Source organism: Scyliorhinus canicula, unplaced genomic scaffold (assembly GCF_902713615.1).
Source record: "Scyliorhinus canicula unplaced genomic scaffold, sScyCan1.1, whole genome shotgun sequence".
Lineage (NCBI taxonomy): Eukaryota > Metazoa > Chordata > Chondrichthyes > Carcharhiniformes > Scyliorhinidae > Scyliorhinus > Scyliorhinus canicula.
The window spans coordinates 483,353-510,432 of record NW_024055744.1 but is presented as its reverse complement, the minus strand read 5'-3'; the positions used below and the strand labels follow the sequence as shown (position 1 = coordinate 510,432).

General features: G+C 42.9%; 1 gene segment (V, D, J or C); it reads left to right on the top strand.

The window, feature by feature from the left end:
- Window positions 1–21,375: 21,375 nt before the first annotated feature.
- The window catches only part of LOC119960859, an 81,504-nt gene continuing 75,799 nt past the window's right edge, over window positions 21,376–27,080 (top strand). Inside the window, 1 exon segment of the C gene segment in view lies at window positions 21,376–21,445. Coding sequence covers window positions 21,427–21,445 — 19 coding nt within the window.

The window sequence follows — 27,080 nt, the reverse complement described above, 5'->3', positions numbered from 1 at the left end:
CATAAATTAGTGTCTTCTGATTTCTGACCCTCCTGCCAGTGAATGACTTTTCTTCCTAATTAACCAAACAAAACCCTTAATAATTTTGAACATTTTTACCACGCCTCCCAAAAACTGCTCGGTTCTAAGGAAAAGAATCCCAGCTCCCAATCGCTCTGACCGTGCAGCTCATGCAGTGGGAAGACCCAGTTCTATATATGTTTACGTCTTGCTTGTGTTCAGATGCTATTTTTGGAATTACTGACATTTTCTATGGAGCCAGTGGAATTCCCATTCACCAATACCATCGTGTCCGAATTAGGCAGCACGGTGGCACAGTGGTTAGCACTGCTGCCAGGTTCGATCCCGGCTCTCGGTCCCTGTCCGCCTGGAGTTTGCACATTCTCCCCGTCTCTGCGTGGGCTTCACCCCCAAACCCCAAAGATGTGCAGATTAGGTGGATTGGCTGCGCACAATTGCCCCTTGATTTGGAAAAAAATAATTGTGTACTCTAAATTTATAACTAGAATAAAACACAAGACTAATAAAAGACTAGCCTCTGAATTTTAAATTGACCCATGTAAGGCGGGACCCAGAATTAGAAATTTAGATACACTGAGCAATATTTGAGAATATAATGTCAAAATGAAAACCATGATAGATTAACAGTGTTGTCTCAGTGGAATCAATATCACCTCTCACAACAGATCCAGACCTGTGATCCAATGCAGGAGTATTTTATGATGTGGAGATGCCGGCGTTGGACTGGGGTGAGCACAGTAAGAAGTCTTACAACACCAGGTTAAAGTGGACTTTAACCTGGTGTTGTAAGACTTCTTACTGGAGTATTTTATGTTCACTTACTCTATCTTTTGGATGTGATGATATTACAATCTGAGGAGTGTTTCGAAATATTATTACTGGTAATCTGGAGGCCTGAACTATTACTTCAGAGACTCGAGTACAAATTCAACCAGGGCATATTGCAATGATGTGAGCAGTTTTGGTCTCCTTACCTCAGGATAGATATTTTGGAGGCAGTCCAGAGAAGGTTCATTAGGTTAATCTCGGGTGTGGATGGATTTTCATCGGTAGCTGGAATTTCACAGCACATAAAGATTTCCTCCGGCCCATCTTTACTGTGCCTGTCATCAAATAGAGAAGAATCCGGCCCTGGATAGTCTTGAAACACAGACCTATCTGTTTGCAGCGAAAAACGTTGACCAATTGCACCACAGAGACTGATATGAGGAGAGTTTACGTAGGGAAGACCTACACGCTTTGGAATTTAGAAGAATGAGAGGCGAACTTATTGAGATATGTAGTATTTTCAAGGAGCTTGACAGTGTGGATGCTCGAGGATGTTTCTGCTTGTGGGAGAGTCTGGGGCCGTAGGGCACCATCTCAGAGTAAGGTGTCGCTCATTTCAGATGAGGATGGAGCGGGATTTCGTCTCTCACTGGGGAGTGATTCTCTGGTGCAGAGAATTGGAGAGGCCGGGTTAATAAATATGTCCAAGACTGGGACAGACAGATTTTTCATTAGTAAGGGAATCCAGGGCTATGGGGATAAGGCAGAAAGGTGGAACAAAAGAACAAAGAACAAAGAAAATTACAGCACAGGAACAGGCCCTTCGGCCCTCCCAGCCTGTGCCGATTCAGATCCTTTATCTAAACCTATCTCCTATTTTCCAAGGTCTACTTCCCTCTGTTCCCCGCCCCTTCATATATCTGTCTAGATGCATCTTAAATGATGCTATCGTGCCCGCCTCTACCACCTCCACTGGCAAAGCTTTCCAGGCACCTACCACCCTCTGCGTAAAAAACTTTCCATGCACATCTCCCTTAAACTTTCCCCCTCTCACCTTGAAATCGTGACCCCTTGTAATTGACACCCCCAATCTTGGAAAAAGCTTGTTGCTATCCACCCTCTCCATACCTCTCATAATATTGTAGACCTCAATCAGGTCCCCCTTCAACCTCCGTCTTTCCAATGAAAACACTCCTAATCTACTCAACCTTTCTTCATAGCTAGCACCCTCCATACCAGGCAACATCCTGGTGAACCTCCTCTGCACCCTCTCTAAAGCATCCACATCCTTCTGGTAATGTGGCGACCAGAACTGCACGCAGTATTCCAAATGTGGCCCAACCAAAGTCCTATACAACTGTAACATGACCTGCCGACTCTTGTTCTCAACTCTTGTGGAGTTGAGGATTTTATCAGATCAACCACGATCTCATTGAATGGCAGATCACATTCCATGGGCCGAATGACCACCTTCTGCTCCTACATCTTATGGTTTGAAAATGAAAATCGCTTATTGTCATAATTTGGCGTCAATGAAGTTACTGTGAAAAGCCCCTAGTCGCCACACTCCGACACCTGGCCGGGGAGGCTGGTACGGGCATCGAAACGTGGTGCTAGCCTGCTTGCTCTGCTTTAAAAGCCAGCGATTTAACCCAGTGAGCTAAACCAGCCCCTGGGTTTACGGCAGCTGGGGGACTTTCAATTGAATTAATTAAATTGTCGCGTCATTCATAATACTCATGAAGCGAGCGAAATTTCTCAAAGCCGAGCAGGTTCACCAATGTCCTTCAGGAGAATAAATCGTCCCTCCTTCCCCTGCCTAGTCCATATGTGACTAGTTCAGCAGTGATGACGTTGACGCTTAACTATCTCTGATATTGCCGAGCAGGCCAATCAGTTCAAGGTCTGCTGCCACAGAAAGTCAGATGTGAATTCAACCGTCCGAACTGCACCTTATCAAATGGTGGTTCACATCCGGCTTCTCAGGATGGACAGTTAATGCTGACTTTGTCAGTGAGGGTCATATTCCAAGAATAAATGTTAAAAACTGTGCAAAGTGCTGTAGATTCCGGAAATCTAAAACAAAAACAAAAAGAGGCTGCTCAGCAGGTCAATGAACATCAGCAGAGAGAGAGAAAGAGATTCACATTTCAGGTGGATTACCTCAATGACATAATGCTAAAGAGCAGAGATGCTTTTCCCAGTATCCTCGACCAATGTCCGTTCTTGAACATAAATCACAGATTAGCTGGTCACTTATTACATCTCAGTTTGTGGGAGCTTGCTGTGCACAAATTCCCTGCTCCGTTTCCAACATTACAGCAGTGACTAAATTCAGTAAAAATATATCAGTGAGTTTTCAGAGCGTTGGGGTGACCTGAGGTCGGGTAAAGCGTTTTACAAAAGTAAGCTCTTTCCAAACGTTTACATTTTAAAATGCAGGTTGTAATATGTTGAAAGATCTGAGATTAATGTGACTATGGGTCACTCCTCTGCCTGATGTTTTAATATATCTCCTTTAAATCGGTTAATGTTTCAATTAAATTAATATTCAGAGGAATAATAGCCTGGTTAAAGATTATTTATTAATTGAGGCATCAGAACTTCCAGAATTAATATTTAATTTAAATTTATTTTTTATTTTAATTACATAACATCTGTTCTAATGGATGTTTCTGTACGTTTCAACCAACTGTCAACATTCTTAAAATAAACCGCTATTTTGAGTTGAACCTAATCAATAAATGACTGTTTTGTTGATACGAACACTTCATTGTAACAGTGAGGTGTTTATGTAAATAAACACAGAAATAGAAGTCCCAGATTAAATTATACACTGACAAAAACACAACAACTATTTCCCCACCGACACAGCACAGAAATAGAGGCAAAGACGCAAATAGATCAACGGATTCCAGTAATGATTGTTTTTGACATTTGTTTCTTCATCAGTTATATGAGACAAATGTCATCATGATATCCATGTTCAGAATTAGGAAAGTGTCCCTCTGATCTCGAAATATAATGACATGCGAAATGTGTTCATAGAGTTTTCTAGTTCTCCTGTATCTGATATCTGTCCCTTTTTCCTAACTGGTTCTGTCTCATGTCTCTCCACAATGGGTCCTTGCCTTCAATCGGCAACATGAAGTCAACATGTGCCGAATATAATCTCTCAGCCCAATCTCACCCCATTGGCTTCCAACTAAATGGATCGAATCCAATGAATTGGAATACATAGAGGGAGTTTAACTCTAAAATGTGGTTGGGGCATTCAATTACCTTGTAGTGTTTAATGAGAACTGTGGAGAAACATTTACCCGGTGTCTAACCTGAGCTGAACAGGGTGGTGAGGATTTGATGCGGCAGTGCCGAAGGATCTTTCCCTCTTTCTAACCAGGCTAACAGAGTTAGATAGTTTCTTGATTAATAAGGGGATCAGGGGTTACGGCGAGAAGGCAGGATATGATAGGCTTTTAGAAACATAACAGTCGTGATTGAATGTGGACACACTCGATTGGCCTAATCGTCGAATTCTGCTTCTGTGTCTTATAGTTTTATGGTAGGAACACCATCTATGGCCTACCTTACAATAGACAGGTCCTTGATTGCCATCGCAGATATGGTGGGTGAAGGGCATATTTCTGTATTATAAACCTCTAACTCTCCATGACGCCATGCCAAGGTCCAAAACGATTATTACTCATATGGGGTGGAGATTAACCTAAACTAATCTAATCATATTTTTGTCATAAGTAAGCTGACATTAGCACTGCAATGAAGTCACTGTGAAAGATCCCAGTCGCCACATTCCGCCGCCTGTTTGGGTTCAGAGACGGAGAATTTAGAATGTCCAAATTACAGAACTGCACATCTTTCGGGGCTTGTGGGAGGAAACCGGAGCACCCAATGGAAACCTACGCAGGCACGGTGAGAACGTGCCGACTCCGCACTGACTGGGACTCTGGCGCTGTGAAGCAACAGTGCTACTGAGATTGGATCTAGTGCAGTGATTACTGATGCAAGGTCTCAACTAGCATAAACCGAGACAGGTTCTAGTGCAGAATTACTGATACAAAGGTTGATTGCCCTTAAATGATATAGGATATAGGGCAGTGATTATGATTCAGGGTCTGGAATATTATAAACTGAGGCATGGTCTATTACAGTCATTTCTGCTGCAGGGTCTGGATTAATATATGTGTGAAGACTTAAGAGGTCAGATGATTAAACACTTGGTCGACGAGGCAGGTTATTTGGGATGATTTTATTAAGCGAATTGAGGTAAATAGGAGTAGGGAATACTAGAGCTTACGGCCGAGACGCATGAAGACATTGCAAAGTGATGGTAGCGTTGTGGATAGCACAATAGCTTCACAACTCCAGGGTCCCAGGTTCGATTCTGGTTTGGATCACTGTTTGTGCGGAGTCTGCACATCCTCCCGTGTGTGCATGGGTTTCATCCGGGTGCTCAGGTTTCATCCCACAGTCCAAAGATGTGCAGGTTAGGTGGATTGGCCATGATAAATTGCCCTTAGTGTCCAAAATTGCCCTTAGTGTTGGGTTGGGTTATGGGATAGGGGGGAGGTGTTGACCTTGGGTGGGGTGCTCTTTCCAAGAGCCGGTGCAGACTCGATGGGCCGAATGGCCTCCTTCTGCACTGTAAATTCTATGAAACAATTAATTCTGAATATAACTTAAGGTCTTGATAAATTACAGTTGCAAAACCCACGAACAATATTTTATATGTACACCTACGCGAACGACCAATCCCTTTTTGAAGTGAATTCACTTGATCCTCTTAACCAGATGGGAGTTCTATGATTGGGTGGACATTTATCCGTGGGTGCCATTCTGGTGATTCTGTTGGAGCACTGATCTGTCTAACACCGCCAGTATATTAGGCGTTTGGTGAATATAAAACGAGGCAGGAAAAGAATCCTCACCATGAAAACAACTTTCTAATGGATAGAGTGTAATACAGGAGTAAATTCATCATTTTGAACAAAACATAGATTTCCATTAACTTTTGGAAATTGCAGTGCAGCGATGTTCACATGTAGACCTGTCCCTCAAGCTCAGTTCATTACTGGGACGGTGGTAAAATATTAAACTCAATATTACCCACATGATAGCAGAGCAAATACACATTTCATAGAACTACTTATAGGTATGAACAAGAATTAATATAATCTCTAAATCAACAATGATTGTACTCGTATAAATAAGCAAATATATACAATCATTTAGAATATCGTGACAGGCAACAGGAATATGGTCCGGTGTAATATAAACAGAGACTGGTGTGTATATTTGGAGTAACTGATATTTATATGGAGCCAGTGGAATTCCCTATAACGATTGCCATCATGCCAGAATAAGACCCAAGGCTAGTAAAAGACCAGCCTCTGAAAATTAAATTGACCTATTTAAGACTGGACCCATAGTTTGAACTTTAGAATCACTGAGCAATATTTCAGAATATCAAAATACAAACCATGATAGGTTAACACTCTTGTCTCGGTGGAATCACTATCACCTCCCACAACAGATACCTAAGCATATGATCCAGACCTGTGATCCAATGCAGAAGGAGTGTTTAATGTTCAATTGTTCCATCTTTTAGATGTGATGATATTACAGTCTTCTGGACAGTCTCGCAATATTATTACAAAATGGGTAATCTGGAGGCCTGAACTAATACTCCAGACACAGGAGTACAAATTCCACCAGGGCATATTGTAATGTTGTGAACAGTTTTGATCTCCTTATATAAGGATAGATATTTTGGAGGCAGTCCAGAACAGGTTTGTTTTTGTTAATCTCGTGTATGGAGGGATTTTCAAAGGTAGGTAGCATTTCACAGCACAGGAAGAGATCTTTCGACCCATCGTTACTCTACCTGTCAGCAAATAAAGAAGAATCCGGCCTTGAATCACAGACCTTGCGGTAAACAGCCAAACACGCTGACCAATTTCACCATGGAGACTGTGGCCATGATGTGGAGATGCTGGCGTTTGACTGGGGTGAGCACAGTAAGAAGTCTGACAACACCAAGTTAAAGTCCAACAGGTTTGTTTCAAATCACTAGCTTTCGCTCCCACCTGAGGAGGGAGTTTAGCCTGGTGTTGTAAGACCACAGAAACTGAAATGGGGAGAGCTTAAGTCGGTTAGGCCTACACGAATTGGAGTTTAGAAGTATGAGAGGCGAGGTTACTGAAATACATAGTATTCTCAGGGGCTTGACAATGTTGATGCCAGAGGTTGTTTCCGCTTTTGGGAGAGTCTAGCACCATAGGGCACAATCTCAGAGTAATGTGCCACTCATTTCAGACGAGGATGAAGAGGAATTTCTTCTCTCAGAGCGTAGTGCTTCTATAGAATTATTTGCCGTAGAGAGTTCGCCTGGTCAATGGATATGTTCAAGGCTGAGACAAACAGATTTTTCATCAGTAAGGGAATCAAGGGTTATGGGAATAAAGTGGAAATGTGGAGTCTAGGATTTTACCAGATTTGCCACGATTTCATTGAATGGCAGATCATATTCCATGGGCCGAATGGCCAAGTTCTGCTCCAAATCTTATGGTTTTATGGCAGCTGTAGACTTTCAATTGAATGACTTAATCAATCAGCCAAAAATTGGCGCGTCATTTATAATACTTATGAAGCTATCGAAATTTCAGAAAGCCCAGCAGGTTCACCAGCGTCCTTCAGGAGAAGAAAGCTCCCTTCCTTACTCTGTCTTGCCTATATGTGACTCTAGTTCAACGATGATGTGATTGCCTATTAACTATCTTTGATATTGCCAAGCAAGCAAGGCAGTTGAAGGGAAGCTGCTACAGAAAGTCAAATGATAATAAAATCACTCGAAGTGCATCTCATCAAAAAGGTGGTTCACATTCGGCTTCTCAGGATGGACAGTTAATGCTGACTTTGTCAATGATGGCTGTATGGCGAGAATCAATCCAAAACTGTGCAAAGTGCTGCAGATCCTGGAAATCTACAACATAAACAACAAAAAAGGCTGCTCAGCAGGTCAATGAGCATCAGCAGAGAGAGGAACAGATTCACATTTCAGGTGGAATACCTCATTGATATAATTCTGAAGAGCAGAGCTGCTTTTCCCAGTATCTTGGACCAATGCCTGTTCTGCATCTAAAATCGATTAGCTGGTCACTTATCACATCTCCATTTGTGGGAGCTTGCTGTGCACAAATTCCCTGCTCTGTTTCCAACATTGGGGCAGTGACTAAATTCAGCAAAAATATATCAGTGCGTTTTAAGGGCGTTGGGATGACCTGAGGTCGGGTAAAGTGTTTTACAAAATCGAGCTCTTTCCAAATGTTAACATTTTTAAATGCAAGTTGTAATATGTCGAAAGATCTGAGATTGATGTGACGACAGATCAATCATCTGCCTGATGTTTCAAGTTATCTACTTTAATCGGTTAATATTTCAATCAAATTAACATTCAGTGGAAAAGTAGCTGGTTAAAGATGATTTATTAATTGAGGCATCAGAACTTTCAGAATGAATACTTTATTTAAAGTATTTTTTATTTCAATTAAGTAACATCTGTTCTAATGGAAGTTTCTATTCATTTAACCAACTGTCAATATTCTTAAAATAACCCGCTATTATGAGTTGAACTAATCAATGAGTGATTGTGTTTGTCTCCTTTTGCTGACATTGTGACCAGTGAGGTGTTTATGTAAATAAACACAGAAATAGAAGTTCCAGATTAGATTGCGGACTGAGAAAAGCAAAACAAATGTTTCCCCACCAACACAGCACAGAAATAGAGCCAAAGATGGAAATAGATCAACGAATTCCAGTAGTGTTTGTTTTTCGACATTTTTTTATTCATCAGTTATATGAGAAAAATGTCATGATGATATCCATGTTCATAATTAGGAAATATTCCCTCTAATCTCTAAATATAAGGGCATGCCAAGTGTGTTAGTAGAATTTTCCTGTATCCTATCTCTCTCTGTGTCTCTCATAACTGGTTTGATCTCATGCCTCTCCACGAAGGGTCATTGTCTTTAATCGACATGTGGCCAACACTAATAACAATTTTACAGTGAAATGCCCCGAGTCGCCACATTCCGGCGCCCATTCCGGTAAGCGAACCCGCGCCGCTGGTCTTGTTCTGCAAACCAGCTGTCTTGGCCACTGAGCTAAACCAGCCCTCTCAGCCCGAACTCAGCCCGTTGGCTTCCAACTAAATGGATCGAAATTACTTTGGAGTATTTAATGAGAACTGGAGAGACAATTTTCCTCTATATCTGATCTGGGCTGCACATGGTGGTTGAGGATTTGATGTGGCAGGGCCGAAGAATCTTTCCTTGCACTTAATCCAGCTGCCGAGACCTTGGAGCATTTGACTGAACAGTGTCGAGCAAGCTTTACTTGCATGTAACCTTCACTGAACCTGCCCTGTGAGTGTTTGATATGACTGTGCATAGGGAGATTTACTCCGTACCTGAACTGTGCTGTACCTGACCTGGGTGAGTTTCATATGACTGTCCATATAGAGATTTACTCCGTGTCTGAACTGTGCCGTACCTGACCTGGGTGAGTTTGATAGGGAAATGCAGAGGTTTCTTTACCCAGTAACTAACCCCACTGTCAACCTGTCTTGGGGATCTCTGAAGGAAGAGTGCAGAAGAGGTTTTGCGTGGGATCGAACTCTTGGTTTCCAGGCAGTTAATATGTTTGAGCGAGTTATGAAAATGAAAATCGCTTATTGTCACGAGCAGGCTTCAATGAAGTTACTGTGAAAAGCCCCTAGTCGCCACATCCCGGCGAAGCTGGTACGGGAACCGTGCTGCTGGGTCCGCTTTATAAGCCAGCGATTTAGCCTTGTGAGCTAAACCAGCCCAGTAGAGGGGATTTAATTATATATCTAAACAATCTGCAGTTGCTCTGAGAATGTTTGATGGGGACAGTGTAAGGGAGTTTCTCTTTGTCACCAATCTGTGATGTACCTTTCCTGCGGGTGTTTGAAGGGACAGTCGTCGCTGCCTCTGTATTGAACCAAGCCATGAGCCCGTCCTGTTTATATTATACTACCTTGTAGCTGTGTCAGTTTACATTAAATAAGGACGTATTTTTCTTTGTTCATATTAAACTCGGCCACCAATTAGAGGACATGTCTTGATCAATAAGGCGTTCAAGAGTTATTGGGAGAAGGCAGGAGAATGGAGATTAGGAACATATTGGCCATGACTTAATGGCGGAGCAGTCTCGATGGGTCGAATGGCCTAATTCTGCTCCTATATCTTATGGAGTTATGCACCCAGTTTGTCTCTATTTACATTAACCTAGAACCTGACTCTGTTTTTATTCATTTAAACCTGTCTATGTTTGTATTACATTAGATACAGCCTCAGTTCTGCCTTGGGCCATATCACTGTTCATATTACATTGGACCCGGCCTCAGTAATTGCTGCGATCGACCAAGCACAATAATTGGAAAGTAGCTGAGGTGGAAATTGTGAAGATTTAAAAAAAAACTGATGGGAAAGTGATAGTCTAAAATTCTTCAGCAAGCAATGCTAATCTATGTCCAGATAAACGTCATAGTCTGTCTTGCCAGCACCCTAGATGCACCTACATACAAGCGCAGATCTCCCTGATCGTCTTGCAGCCACTTCAACTTGTACAACTGAACTTCTATTGCCTGGGCCTAGTGCAATAAACTAAGGGAATGGAATAGTTGTAATTGTGTAACAATAAACAAAGGACCATTAGATAAATAACTGAGACAGAAGCTAATGTTGCAGCAACATTCATTCTCTTCACAACAGACACACAGTAGCTGCATTGTGTAACATCGACGGGATGCACTGCAGGCAACTCGCCAAGATTTCTTCAACAGCACCTTCCATATCCGAGACCTCCGAGAATCACAAGGGCAGCAAGCACATGGGAACACAATACTCTGCATCCGCCCACACATACAGATCTCTGGGTAGGAATTGGTCTTGGGGCACTGGCAACGAAGAAATGCCAACTGAAATCTAATTCCGCTGACTGCACTGAAAATGAACATCAAATGTTGCATAGCACACACTGTATTGTCTGTACATCCGTTTCAGGCTGTTGCAATAAAATGATTTCTTGTTCAAAATATCTATTTATTATATTATCTTTCCATCTCAAAGACATGTGGAATAATGCGCCCACAATTCAAAACAGAGGCATCATCTGGTGCATTAATAAAAGGGAGCAGGTCTCGGAAAAAAATAGGCAGATTCAGGATCAAACATAGAATCCCTACAGGGCAGAAGGCCACTCGGCCCATAGCATCTGCCCCGACCTCTGAAAGAACACCTTCCCCAATCCCCTGCCCTTGCACCATGACCTGCGCATCCCTGGACACTAAGGGGCAATTTAGAATGGCCAATAAACCTAACCTACATATTTTTGGATTATGGGAGGAAACAGGAGCATCCGGAGGAAAGCTACTCAGACACAGGGAGAAAGTGCAAACTCCACACGGATCGTCAAGAATTGAACCCTGGAGCTATGAGGCAGAAGTGCTAACCACTGTGCCACCGTGCCGCCGATAACATAATCAGAGACTGGGTCTAGTGCAATATAAGCTGAGTTCTGGTCTAGCGGAGTGTCGATTGAAACAAATTGAGATATGATCAATGCAGCAATAAGAGGGATATCTTACAACACAAGAATAACAGGGGCAGGGACTAGTGTTATATAAACATGGATATGGACAGGTGTTAGAATTAACTAAAGCAGGATTGAGTTTATTAGAATCTAACTATCTTGTCGAGTAATAGCAGAGACCGAACCAAGTGATGCAAACAGAATGCTGTTCCAGTTACGATGCACAGATAAACGTTCTGATGAAGTAACCATTGTGAGTGTTTCGTGCCAGACTAACCGAGACATGATTCAGTGCAGTTATTATTAATGATTTGTAATATAAACAGGGCGTGGGCCTGTATATTAACAACTGATATTCAGCCGAGTGCAGGGAAAACTGAGACAGGACCTGTTGCAATGTGATAGAGACATGGCGAGTGTAATGTAAACAGAGGCGGGGGTTAGGTGAATGTAAGCTGAGAGATATGTTTAAAATGATTTAATGGCATCTTGGTGTCACCAGTAACGTCAGCATTTGATGCCAATGCCTAATTGCCCTTGGGAATGTGGTGTTGAGCCCGCTTATTGAACCATTACAATTCCATACTGAGTAAGTCCACCCAAAGAGCTGATAGGAAGGGAGTTCCAGGATTTTGACCAGTGACAGTAAAGAGATATAGTTCCCATCTTCTGCACTGTAAATTCTATGATATATATGAAGATAGTGTGAGGCTTGTCGGGGAACTTGCAGGTCCTGCTGTTACAATGCGTCTGTTGGGCCAGGTCCTTTTGAATGCCTGCGTTCGTGGGTTTGGAAGGTGGTATAGAAGGAGGCAGGTTGCTGCAGTACATCCTTGTATATCGCTCACGCTGCTAGAATTGTACACACGTGATGCAGGGAGTGAATCTTTCAGCCGGTGGATGGGGTGTTCCTCGAGTCGGCCGCTTTGTCCTGGATGGTGTTGAGATTCTCGAGTGTGCTTGAGGGGCGCACATCAGACAAATGGAGAATATTCAGTTCAACTCCTGACTTCTGCCTTTTGATGATGAGTCGGGGTTGGGAAGTCAGGAGATGAGAAACTCACCACAAAATCTCCAGCCACTGACCTGCTCTTGTAGCCACATTATTGAAATGGTTCTTCCAGTTCAGTTTTTCATCAATGCTAATGATGGTGGGGATTCAATCAAGGTAGTGTCATTTAAAATCAAGGGGAGAGGGTTAGCATCTCTATTTTGGGGGGTCATTGCCTGACACTTGGCAGCCCAAGCCTGAATGTTGTCCAAGTCTTACTGTAAATGAAGACAGACTGCTTCAGTATTTGAGGAATCGAATATGGTGCACAACATTGGGTAATCATCAACGAACATCCCCACTTCTGACCTTATGATGAAGGGTGAAGCTAGGGCCGGGGACACTATGCTCGGATACTATATGTGACAGGATGCTCCTTGACACTTTCATGAAGTTGCTGATGATCAAATGCGGACTGATGGGCCAATAATTGGCCGGGTTGGATTTTTCCTGCCTTTTGTGGACGGGTCATGTTTGGCAATGTACAACATTGTTGGGTACATGTCAGTGCTATACCTGCACTGGAGCAACTTGTCAGGGGCGCAGCCAGTTCCAGGCCACACATCTTCAGTATTGCTGCTAGAATGTTGCCAGGGATAATGCATTAGCAGCGCCGTCAGCCGTTTCTTGATATCGTGTGGAGTGAATCAAATTTGCTGAAGACTGACATCCATGATGATGCAGACCACCGGAGGAGGCCGAGATGGACCATCCTCTCGGCACCCTCTGGCAGAAACTTTCAGTCCTGTTTTTTGCACTGGCGTGCTGGGCTCCCGCATCATTGAAGAGGGGAATTTTATTGAGGCTCCTATTCCGGCCTTTTGTTTATTTATTCATTACTATTCAGGACTGGATGTGGCAAAACTGCAGAGACAGATCCTGCATATTGAAAATAGGAACACATTGATGTGTGATATAAACATTGACAAGTACTTGTGCAGTATTAATTAAAACAGAGTGTCGTGTATAAAAACTAAGGACAGTGTCTAGCCTAACAAAATACAGATGGAGTCCAATTTAAAATTAGCAGAGGCAGCAGTAATTATTGAGGCAATGTCTGCTTCATGTAATGCAAGACATCTCGATTTAAATCCCATCTGCTGGCCAAACTTTGCAATTGCAGTTACTGTGAAAATGTCGCTGTCAGGTATAATCCCATGATGTTGAGGTATCCATAATCAATTTGCACAAATGTAATATCACATCGCCTTCTACGGGAGGGTGCTAAATTTTAAGGTGTAACTAATTGCAGGTGTCGCTGGCTGATTCTCCCACATTGAGATCAGCACCACAGCAAAGTGGCTCAATTCCTGGTCACGCGTTTTTGTTCATCTTTGTTAAATAGAGGAATGTTTACCTGGAGGTTGTGTGGAGTCCATGGGAAATGTAACATTCATCTAACAAACATAGTGTTGGGGAGAGTTTATTGATTCATTATGCCACCTGCAAAATGGTTGGGGCCATTGTGTCCGAAGCTTCAGGAAGGTCACATGGGATTTTAGTTTTAAAGGGGAAATATGGATGTGCGTGTAAGACAGAGAGAATGCGTGTGTGAGAGACTGTGTGTGTGTGTCTGTGTTTATGTGAAGCACATGTTGCATACAATTACATTTCACAAAGGCCACGGCATCCTTCTATTTCCAATAGATACACAGCAAATATTTCCACAAATGTAGCACATGAAGCTCCCAATTGTCGTTCTGGGTTGTCATTTTCTCGGTTTGTGTCCATTTCAAACCTGCTAAATCCACTGGTTCTGGTGGCCCACACCAGCCCACCGGACGTGTCCCATTTTTTCAGTTTGCAGCTGGTGACACCCGATTGTGATGATCAATGTTTAGGTTTCGGGACATTATATCGCACTTGGAAAAATGCTTGAAGTGGAATATCGGCCTTCCCCTGGGTGCGTGGCTCCAGCTACTTCGCCAAAGTGGAAATTCCTTGGTCGTGTGACTATGTCCCATTTAGGGACCAGACTGGAAATGTGCAAACCACCTACTTTTAATTGTCTTGAAGAGAATTGCAAGCTCTGTCTTTGAGAACACTGCCGCATTTCTGATTTTGTCCGGCCAGTAAATATCCATAATGCATTGCGGATGACAAAGATGACATTGGCTGAGTTATTTTTCTTCACAGGTGCAGGTGTTCCTTGTTTCACAGACATACAAGAAGTTTCTGGGCGTTCAGGCCTTATAAACCACCTGCTTGTTCCAAAGGGTCAGCTTGATGTTATTCCATGAACATTCAATGAGTAAAGCAAAGGTTCGGTATCTGCTTTCGCAATGACAGCATCACATTCTACATCCAGGCAGTCTCTCACAGTGGAAACTCGACAGCAGAATCTGCGCACCGGCTCTTATTTAGTGCGACCATGGCGAGAGTGCAACACCTTCTCCCACTGCCATGGTTTTCCTCATGCGTATGGTAAGGAAGAACAAGATACAAGGCACCGAGGACTGAGTCCATGAGTCTCTGTCGGTGATGTTTTGTGTGGATTATCCAACTTTAAGCATAGAGGAATTCTCTGATGAGGATGTATTGTGATTATGTCTCCGTTTTCATGACTGAAAGGTTGCCGAGTTTGCAGCCTTACCGACTGTGCAAGTGGAGTCATCCATATCTTCAGGGAAGGCGAAGATCAGCAGCATGGAGAGGAAGCTGCTGAATAGAGTTGGGTCAATGACACGGTCCTCTTTCGCTCAATTATTCACTTAGAATCATTCGGAAGTGGAATCATCAATCTGCACAGTGCAGTGCTTTTTTGCGATGGAAGGAGTGAATGCGACAGGGGAGCTTCAGCAGTCAGCCAATTTTCCCCAAATCATATAGTCACTACTCCGCTGACAGTGTGGAATTTTTATTGAGATTGACGAACGTGAGGCGAAGAGGTAGGCATGTGGCAGAGGGAGCAGATCTTGTCCAGAGTAAATCTTGCGACGCAAACACAGCCCCTTTATTCCAGCAACATTCGACCTGCAAGCAGGTGAAGTATTTAAAGTGTGACCATGGAAAGGCCTTCCCAGTGCTGCTATGAGTGAGTTATGTCAATAGTGCTGCAGTCTCCTCTTTCCACTTTATTTTCAGATATTGGTTATGATTTTGCATCACGAATCTCCTCCGGGATGGGTTATGTCTTCCAGCAGAGAAGGCATAGGTCATAAATGATCAGAAACATAGCAATTATATTCACCAATTTTCATTCATTTAGGAATATAAATAATCAGATTCACAAATTGCCACCGTTCCACAAAGTACAGTTTTAAATTAAGTTAGCCAGTGCCGTTGTCGAGGGCTAGGCCATGATTTATGTCCATCGCTAATTGCCTTGGTATAGGGTGATACGTTAGGCTTGAGTAGGGTGATCATTGCTCGGCACAACATCGAGGGCCGAAGGGGCCTGTTCTGTGCTGTACTGTTCTATGATCTATGTTCTATCGTCAGCAGAGCAGGGACTATAATATTTGGAGGGGAATTTCCAGGTGGTCATCTTCCCATGTGTCAGCTGCCTTTTCCTTCTGGGAGGTAATGGTCCTGGGTTTAGAAGATGTTTCAAAGGAGACTTGCTGCGTTCCTGCAGCTCATCTTGTGGGTGGTATATTATTGCCATTGTTCGTCGATGTGGATGGAATGAGTGTTTGCGCATAGGGTGACAATCAAGCGGGGCTGCTTCGGCCTGCATGGTGTCGAGCTTTTTGAATTTTGTTGGAGCTGCACCCAGCCAGGTCACTGGGAGAGTATTCAATTACAGTCCTGACTTGTGCCTTGCAGATGGTGAACAGGCTTTGGGAGTCAGGAGGTGAGTTGCTCGCCGCAGGCTCCGAGACGCTGACCGGATCTTGTAGCCTCAGCATTTATATGGTCAGTCCAGGACAGTTTCTGGTCAATGGTAACCCCAGTGTATTGATAATGGGGGATTCAGCGATGGCAATATCAGTCAATATCAAGTGGCGATGGTTAGATTCTACTTTGCTGGAGATGATCATTGTTTAGCAATTCCGTGGCGAATATTACCAATTTTCACAATTCACAAAGTTAAATAATGATATCAATCAATTAACATCAACTCACAACATAAAAAGTTACATTCACCAATTATGATCCGTACTTTCCTTCACAAAATGCAAATGCAATTAATTTAAGGGAGGTGGATTTGAGACCAGGAAGAGATCAGCCATGATGATTGAATGACGGAGTAGGCTCGAAGGTCTGAATTGCCTATTTCCCCTCCTAATTTCTATATTCGTATGTTTAACATAATTTATTGAGATTAACTTTAGTTGAGTTAGCATTGACCATTCTGCCACCAAGAAGTCACATCTGCACCGGAATTCAATGTGAAATGGAATTAAATCAGACCGAGGATTATGTGCAGCTACCCAGCAGCCTCTGCGCTGTATTGGTCAGTAATCACCTCATCGTCACATAGAATCTGCAGACTGGGGTATGAGATGCTTTTTAAAGTGTCGGTAGAAATGAAAATACCTGTACCTAATGTAACGTTAATGAATCTTTACTTCCCAATTTGTTATTACACTGTTTTGGAAAGTAATTCAACGTCTGCAGCTGTCCACAGAGTTTCACAGGATTTCTGTTCCAGGTCCGGTGTCTCCATTGATTTGGGCGAGGATATCTTGAATGACTTATTGTACATGAAATGACATGTTCCAAAAATTACAGCTGTCCCTTCTCAATGTAATCATGTTCCCGCTTTCTGTGTTTGAGATGAAGATTCACCATCAGCAGAGAAGAATCACCAGAACCGTAGGAATATCCAGTTTCCTCTCAGTGACGTCCATTTCGTCAGTTCCCGATAATCTGGGGATGGAATTCACCCAGAACAGCTTCAGCCACCGAATGTATTAGACTGACACAAATTATAACGGACCTGCTTTAATTTGTGAAACCATCAAGTGCAGAATTGAGAATGTAGAACAGTACCTTTCAGGACCATCTAGCCATCCATCCATCAATCCCATTCACTAATTTCACAATCAAAATATTCACGCATCAAACCAACATCCATCACTACATCAAAGCAGTAACCCATTATCTTTTGGGTGAATGTTGGGGGCGTATTAATGTCATTGAACCAATAATCCAAAGGCCTGGGCTAATTCTGTGGGGATTTGGGTACACATCCTCCCGTAGTCTGTGGGGGGATTTGAGTTCAATTAATAAATCGAAAAAACATACTACTGGCCACCATGAACTCCCCTCTGCTTCGCCAATGAAATAAATCTGACATCCTTCCCTGGTCTCACCTACATTTGGCTCCAATCGGATAGCAACATGTCTGACTTCTGAGCTGGCCCAGCTCAAGAGCAATTAGGGATAGGGGATACCCGGTGGTCTTGACAGTGAGTCCCAAATTCCACGGAAGATAAAAGGAAAAACACATAAATCTACATGTTATCTATTACAAAATGTACCCTCTGTCTGATACTCTGTCTGATAGTCTGGTTGCATGTCTACCCATCATCACAATGTTATAGATGTGGGATAGATCCTCAGCGGTATGCTGCGAAGAGGGCAAGAGAAGCTGGATAACTCTCCTTAGAGATGGGAACAATTCAAATAGGTTCACAATTTAAAACGTAAAATGATCTCCAGTACTGTTGCTGGGTAGATTTGTTTATAAATAGTCCTCATTGACAATGTTAAGAGTTTGAAGTTGGCTTGCATCCAAGCGGTCAGTACTGAGCAAACAGATCTTTGAAAAACAATCCAGATGCTTCCTGTAAACAACTTTGGACATTCGAACCTCCCTGACTGCAGGCGGCGGGATTGCTGCCAAATACTGTGTGGGGCAGATTAGCCTGAATATGAATGGATTAAATGGGATTTATCCATTCAAACAATAAATGTTTACTCGCACATGAACTAAACGTTTTAAATGGTGATCCATGCAAAGAAATATATCCACTGACTGTTTTGTTCACTATGAGATTAAACACAATCTGAAAATAGTAACCTGACCAGATGCTATTTAATTTATATTAGTTCTGAGTAAAGGTCACTCTAGTTATTAAAGTCCGTTTGTTAAAAACCTAATGAAGTGAGAGTGAGTGGTGTTGGTGGACCCAATCCACAAGTTCAATAAGATGACTCCAATTACAAAAATAAAATAAAATTAATTAAAAGTTTTAAAATACTGCATTGAATTCGCGGGGAATCCTGGAATATTCTCCGAGTTGTCGATCTCCGTTAAACGGAGGCGTCTCTTATACCCGATTAGCACCGTGTTCTGTACAGTTTAATTTGTCTGGATTTCCATTATTTAACAGTCCCTCTCATTGCTGCTAATGAGTGGAGAAATGACCAGTTCATGACCAGCTTCAGTGGAAGATAAAACATTTATTCCTGTGATATTGTGTAATATGCCACAAAGTCCTGATATCCTGTGTTCCCAACACCAGTGAATGTTAGACAGCCGGTGGTCAGTAAAATAACGGCAATGGTTTGGATGCTGAAGGATAACTTTGCTGATCACCGTGTCCGTTCTGATTCATTAACTTCTCTGTCAAAAGTTGGTGTGCATTTTATGTTTCTCTGTCAACTCACTGTTGAATTATCAGGCAAGCGGCTTCTTTTACCGCTAATGTTCACAGGACTGTCTGAGGCTGAGGGACAGTTCGAGAAATGTAAAGAGAGACTTTTGTAATTTGAGAGTTTTCTTGTCTACAGACCCACATTGTACAGTGATGGCTATCCGCACTGCAAATGTAATCACGTCATTCATTCCCTCATTTAGTTACATTATGTCTGATAAATTATACTTTATTGTTGCAATGGGATAGAGTCCCGGAGTGTTGCAAATCTGAGTGACAAACGATTTATTCCCTGATAGTGTAATTTAATCTGTTTATGTTCATCCCTTTATATTGGAGTGCAGAAATAAAGAGACTTAATATATAATGGAATTCGATTTTACTTAGAGATGTTTAAATATCATTTCCCATTCAGATGAGGATAGACATTACAATGAATCCATTCAGCCAAACAAATATACCGATACCGATCTAATATCGTTTTTTAAATAATAACCTAAATATCTGTGTCCATTCTGTTGGGGGTGTGGAAGGCGGGACGTGGATCCAGTCGCCGCCTCCACCAGGGAATCAACAGGCGGCGCCTGGAAAGCCGCCCCCTTCTGCCGGTATTTAAATGCCGCTCACTGGGACCCGAATCCAACAGTCCGGGAGCTGGTTTGTTCACTGAGTTCCTGACACAACCATTTCCCCCAAATGACCAGAAGGATGAGGTGGGCCATTTCTCTCAGTTTGTTGCTGACTTTCTTATCCTGAGTAGTTTTTATTGTCCAAGTCTCTCACTGTTACTGTCTCAGTGTTAGTCTCTCTCTGGAATGTTCCAGAGTCACCAATCATTTCACCAGCATTAATCCTCGGGCTTTTTGATATTTTTACAGGTGTCCAGTCGGATGTGTGTTGACTCAGCCAGAGGCAGAGACCGGGCGTCCCGGAGGCTCCCTGACACTGACCTGTAAAACCAGCGGCTTCAATCTTGGCAGCTATGGATGGGTTGGATCCGCCAGGTTCCGGACAGGGGCTGGAGTGGCTGGTGAGCTACATTCTTCATCCAGCAACACTACGCCCCAGCAATTAAGATCGATTTACTGCGTCCAAAGACACTTCGAACAACATCTTCGCTTTGGCCATGAGGACCTGAAGACCGAAGACACCGCCATCTATTACTGTGCAAGAGACCACAGCGAGAGGAACCAGGCTGGACCCGCACAAGAACAGCTCGAGAGGGAATTCAGCAACTTGCACCTTAACCTGAAGGTCAGCACTTGATTCAAATGTAATATTAATGTCAGTGATCAGAGTCAAAACACAGCTGCTTCTTACATAACTAACACAGAGAAATTAAAAACATAAAACCTAACAAACCAATCGATCTAATAGGATGAGCTTGTGTCTGTTTATATTACTGTTCAGTTTCAGCAATGACAGACCTGGATATAACCGGCGTTTTATTATTTCTGATACTTGGAGAAAGTCTCTGTACATTGGGTTTGAAAACTGCTGTCTAAATTGTAAATTAGTCAGAAGTAAACTGTATTTGAAGTGAATATTGAGCGGCAGGACTGAACAGAGAGTGAGTGCAGTTTTTGTGCGGGTGTCTGTCACTGTGACTACAGTGGGTCACAGTGCTGTGCACAGCGACATCCTCATACAAAAACCTCAGTGAAGAGTTTGTTCAAATTGGTGATCAGCGTCACAGCAGGATTGCCAACTTAAATGAGGCTTAAATAAAACACAATATTAGTTTATAAAAAGGTATAAAAATCTTCCACTTTATCTCTGTTGACCGACACGCTAAATGTGCACAGAGGGTTTAAACGTGTTCCGATCCTCTTTATAAATGTAATGACCAGGACACGCTGAAATAGCTTCGCTCTTGGAAGAGACAGAGTTAGTTTTTTGGGAGAGCAGTGAAATTAAACCTCTGTATTTTACAGTTAACAGTCTGCCGCAGTATTTGACACGCTGTGTCTCACTGTGATAACTGGGGCACAGCAGTTACTGTCAATACAAAAAGCCCCTCAGCACTAATTAACTGAGGCTGGCTCAGTGCTCGCTTTTACAATCCAACTTTATTCACAGTGAAGTATTAATGTTCATCACTGCCCAAATAACGAGAAATAATTTGGGAACACTGATAATTATTCACGAAATCCGTTCGCGTTTTCAGTAACATGCCCATGTGTTACTCTGAAATATAAACATTAGGGTCATTTCTGAGCAGCAAGCGAAATCCACAAATACAATTATAAATTAATGAAAATTCATTGTGACTTTACTTTGCCGTTGGTTTGTGAATATTTAAAACAGTGGTGGATTTCTGTCTATTTTGTGCAGGTGCGGTTAATGTATGGAGCTGCCCAGGGAATGTGACACTGTGACTACTTAGACTACTGGGGACAAGGCACCATGGTGACGGTGACTGCAGGTAAGAACCGTACAATTATTTCATGCTGTTTTATTTCAGTCGTTGTTTTCTATTTTGATCTATTTTAACAATTCATTCGTTCACTGAATTGCGTGTTTGCTGGATTCTGTATTGACATTTTGTTGTAATGTTTCACGTGATTCTGCTGAAAAGGGTTCGAGAATTACTCTGCCTCTTGACACAAAGGTGCTGCTGAGGGATTTAGTCCCTGGTTATTGTGATTTGGTGTTTATTTCCTGAGGATACTGTGTGGCTGGGTTACTTTAAATATCAAACGTCTGTTAAACAGTTTGGCGTTTCTGCAATGTTTAATGTCGGCGACTGTGTGTCTGGGTGACTTTGAATAAGTACAATTTGTGAAGCGGTTTGGCGTTTCTGTATTGTTTCTGCATTGTTAATATTGGGTTCGACTGTGCAGGTTAGGTGAATTGGCCATGCTAAATTGCCCCTTAATTGGAAAAAAATTATTGGGCACTAAATTTAAAAAAAAGTCTCGGTGACATTTGGTGGTTGCAAGTTTTACCACCAAGTGTTAGAACTCGAACCCAATATTAACAAAAAACTCTAAAGTTTCTGCGTCAATTTATTGATCATGTTCAGCTTATTCACAATGCTGAGGATATTCTTCCATATTTCTGTTTAATTATTCATTCATTTGATGACAAGCGGATTTGGTGGCTTCTAGATTGATATTTTCTTTAAATGTTATGTTTGGTTCTTTTGAAACTATTTTTTGAATTGAGCTGCTTCTCCATGAAGCGAGTTTCAGTCCCTCGGTGATGTGATGTCGTATTTTTCTTGTATCTGGGTGACATTGAATAAGGAAAATGCGTGAAACGGTTTGGCGTTTCCGCATTGTTTAAACTCGGTGACACCGACTGGTTACATGTTTTGTAATTGAATGAAAACAATATACGCGTTTGGACCTACTTGACACATGATTAGAGGCAGAAAACAGGCATGATTGTAGATTAAACGTAGCCATGGTTCAAGGCACCCTTTCGAATGTAAGTTATTTCTGCAATAACAGCCTGGCTTTTCTGCAATGTTTGCTCTCGTGGGTCGAGCTGGTTTGCTGCATTTGATATTGAGATGTTTTTGAAATGTTAAGTTTGATTCTGTTAAGTGTAGAATTCTCGGAAATGGGTTTCAGTCCCTCAGTGATGTGTTTTGTTGTCTTGCTGAGAGGCTTGTGTGTCTGGGTGACTTTGAATAAGTACAATTTGTGAAGCGGTTTGGCGTTTCTGTATTGTTTCTGTATTGTTTAAACTCGGTGACACTGAGCGGTTACAGGTTTTCTGGTTCAATGCAAACAGTCTACGTGTTTGAATCTCTTTGGAACACGATTGGAGTGAACAAATCGACAGGTTTCGGAAATAAAGAAACGAATTACAGATATATTAGGGTATTTTTAAATGTTAACTGATGGTTACATAGAACATAGAACAGAACAGGCCCTTCATGTTGTGCCGAGCCATGATCACCCTACTCAACCCACGTATCCACCCTATACCCGTAACCCAACAATTATTAAATTAAGCAAGAACTTTTCTCCTTAGTTTGTTCATTATGTTGCCGTGCTGTATTGGATCTGAATGAAGTGTTTTCACAATGTTTCACACTGATTAAATTGGATCTCCTTTTTTTAACAATATTTTTAATAATTAAATTACAGGGATTGCCTGAGTTCTTAAATCTAGGAAGCACTTTTATTCATCACAAACTGCCAGGGTCTTTACATGTGTAAATATATAGTTTCAAATCATGACAGTTTATCAACTCGGGAGAACCGCTTTGACACACAGATATATTCTACGTGTCTGAATGTTTCCATCCGGCTATTTTAAGTTTATTGTTTAACTTTGCCAAAGATTTAATTAAACCTAAATTATTTAACAAAGTTTCAAGCTGGAGCAGGTTTCGAATTATAGAAAAACATTTTTGTATTATTTATATTATGGTACAGATCAGTTAACAAGGCAACGAATAGACATTACCAATAACTAGCAATGCAATATTAGTACTAACTAATTCAACATAAGCGACCTCCTGCAATTGACACACTGGCGCGCAATATCAAAGCTTTTGGAGAATGTTTAATTGTACCGAAAATGAATTTAGTTACAATGCATTTCCTTACTCGGGTCGATGCAGTGTGTCGCGTCGATTCAGGTAATCAGTTTTGATGTGAATGTTTCCTGGTTTCTATCTTTATTTCAAACACTGATCTCTGTGATGAACATTAAACTACATAAAGTGCTGATGGAGAATCCGTGGAGAATCTGTGGACTTTTACGACAGTAAAACCGGCGCCACACCTGGACCGATTCTGCTACCGTTGAGGGGCTAGCACCCGTACCGCGTGGAACACACTCGATTCCACTGAAAAATGGTGCAGGACACGCCGGGTCCGTGATCGACACTCTGCAGGCTGACAAGCTGCAGCCACACATACACATTACAGTCCCCACACACACTATCCCAGCCAACAAGATGGTACTGGTTATGCTGGAGTGCACCCATACAACCAGTCGGCTGGGGCCAGAGGGCACCAGGTTCAAAGTGGGCTGTTAGTGGTGTGCGCAGTTGCATGGCTGCTTTGCCGGCGGCGTCAATGGTATACTATGTTTGTCCACCCCCCTCCCCCACACAGCCCACCTCCTGGTCAGTCCCGCTATTACCCACGGCCCTGGCAGAAGCCCCCTAGCCAGCGGCACAACTGTCTGCAAACTAAGGCGATGTTGGACACCTTCCATACCCCCTCTCCCTTCCTCAGCAGCCACCACGCCAGATTCACGATTTTTAAAGCACAAGTGAACCACGCCATTGGGAACGCAGCTAATCGGAGGTGGAGAATCGCAATGACCCTGGCGATACCAGCTTGGGCCCGTTAATGATTATGCAAATGGTGCCCACTGTATGTGTGGAGTCAAACGCATTGACGCCGTTTTTGAGGTAATGGAGAATCGTGATTGGCATCAAATCTGGGCCTGTCCTGACTTTGGTATCGGAAGCTATTCTCCGCCAAATCACATTTCCCAATTTCGATGTCAGTTTATGGAAAATCCCGCCCTCTGTCTCTCACACATACACACACACAGCCTCACACGCCCATTCTCTTCCATGCCCTCGCTATCGTTCTCTCTCTCCAACTATCTCTGACACACAAACACTCTGTCACCCACTCTCTCACAACAGGCACATTATCACAGGGGCTCTCACAATCGACACCACAGGGGCTGGTTTAGCTCACTGAGCTCAATAGCTGGCTTTTCAAGCAGACCAAGCAGGCCAGCAGCACGGTTCAATTCCTGTACCAGCCGCGGAATGTGGCGACTAGGGGCTTTTCACAGTAACTTCATTGAAGCCTACTCGTGACAATAAGCGATTTTCATTTTTTCATTTCATCTCCCTCTCTATTTCTCTTCCACACACTCATTCTCTCTCAAATGCATTCGCTCTCAGACACTCTCATTCTTTCTCACATGCAATCTCCCAAACACACCTGCACACTGTTTCACATGCACTATCACAGTCTCACTCCCAAAAATAGCATATATGTCTCACACTCTCTCACAAACACACACAGAGGCACGTTATTACTCTCTTTCATACACTCAATCTCCCTCTCTCACAGGCTCTCTCTCACACACACTCTCTCTCGCATAAATTATCTCTTGCACACACGCACCCTCACACGCACTCTCTCTCATACACATGCTCTCTCATACACACGCTCTCCCACACACCCGTGCTCTCATACACAGTCTCTTGCATACCATGCTCTCTCACATACGCGCTCTTTTGCACACATGCTTTTTCGCACACAAGCTCGCACACATGCTCTCTCCCAGACTCACACACATGCTCCCTCTCACACATGCTTTCTCACCCACACACTCTCTCACACATGCGCTCTCTTGCACTCATGTTCTCGCACACACACTCTCTCGTTCTCACACTCTCTCACACACAGGCTCACTTGCACACCTGGTCTCTTGCACACATGCTCTTTCACACATACCCCTCTCACAGAACCTCTCTCTTGCACACACTCTCTGACACACATGTGTTCACACACACACTCTTGCACACATTCTCTCACACACACAGGCTCTCTTCCACACACACTCTCTCACACACATGCTCTCACATACATGCTCTCTCACATACATGCTCTCTGAGGCACACGCTCTCTCTCATACATATGGTTTCTCACACACACGTATCTTTTTGCACACATGCTCTCTCACACATATTCTATCTCACACATTCGGTCTCTCACATACACGGTAGCTCACACTCACACTCTCTCGTATACAGGCTTTCTCACACATTCTTTCACACACATGCTCTCGTGCACACACGCTCTCTCACATGCATGCTCTCTTACACACACTCTCTCACACTCACGTGCTCCACCACACGTACCCTCTCACACTCATGCTCTGTCACACACACACACTCTCTCACACATACATGCTTTGCCACACATGCTCGCTCACACATACTCTATCGCACACACACACGTGCTCCACTACACATTCTCGCTCACATACACACTCTCTCACACACATCCTTGCATGCTGGTGAACACAGGCTTTCTCACACATACGCTTCTCACACAAACTCTCTCACACGTACGTGTTCTGCCACACATGCTCTCTCACACACATGCTCTCTCACACACATGCTCTCTCACACACAGTCTCTCACACACATGCTCTCTCACACACATTCTCTTCACACACATGCTCTCTCACACACATGCTCTCTCACACACGATCTCTCACACACACAGTTTCTCACACACATGCTCTCTCAAACACATGCTCTCTTGCACACATGCTCTCTTGCACACTCACACATGCACTCTCTCATACACACAGTCTTGATCTATCTCTCTCAGAAACACACACACATTTACACGCATGTATGCACATACATATGCAGCCACATACGCACACTCTCTCACGCACACCACTCTTCGACACACAGGTGAAAATGACTGAATTTGACATCAAGGCAGCATTTGAACGAGTGTGGCGTCAAGCAACCCAAACAAAAATGGAATCGATGGGAACCAGGAGAACAATCTCTGCTGGTTGGAGTCATAACCAGCACCAAGGCAGATGGTTTCCGCTGCTGGAGGTCAATCATCTCAATTCCAGGACATCACATCAAAAGTTCCTCAGAGCATTGTCTTTTCAGTTTATTCGCCAATGACCTTCTTTAAATCATAAAGTGAGAAGTGGGGTTGTTCTCTGATGATTGCAGCTTGTTCAGCACCATTATTAACTGTGCAGATACTGAAGAGGTTTATCTGCAAATAAAACAAGATGGGGGCTATGTCCAGGCTTCGGCTATCAAGTGGTCAGTAACAATCACGTCACACACTTGAAGGAAATGGTCACCCCAGCAAGAATGGATCTTATGATCACCTCTTGGCATTCATCATTGAATCCCCCACCATCAACATGCGAGGGATTAACATGGACCTGAAAGTGATCTGGATGAGCCACGTACAATTTGTGGCCAGAAGAACTGATCAGAGGTGAGGAATCCTGCGGTGTAAAACTCAACTCCTGTCTCCCCAAAGCTTGTCTACCATCTAAAGATCCACTGCAGACTCATG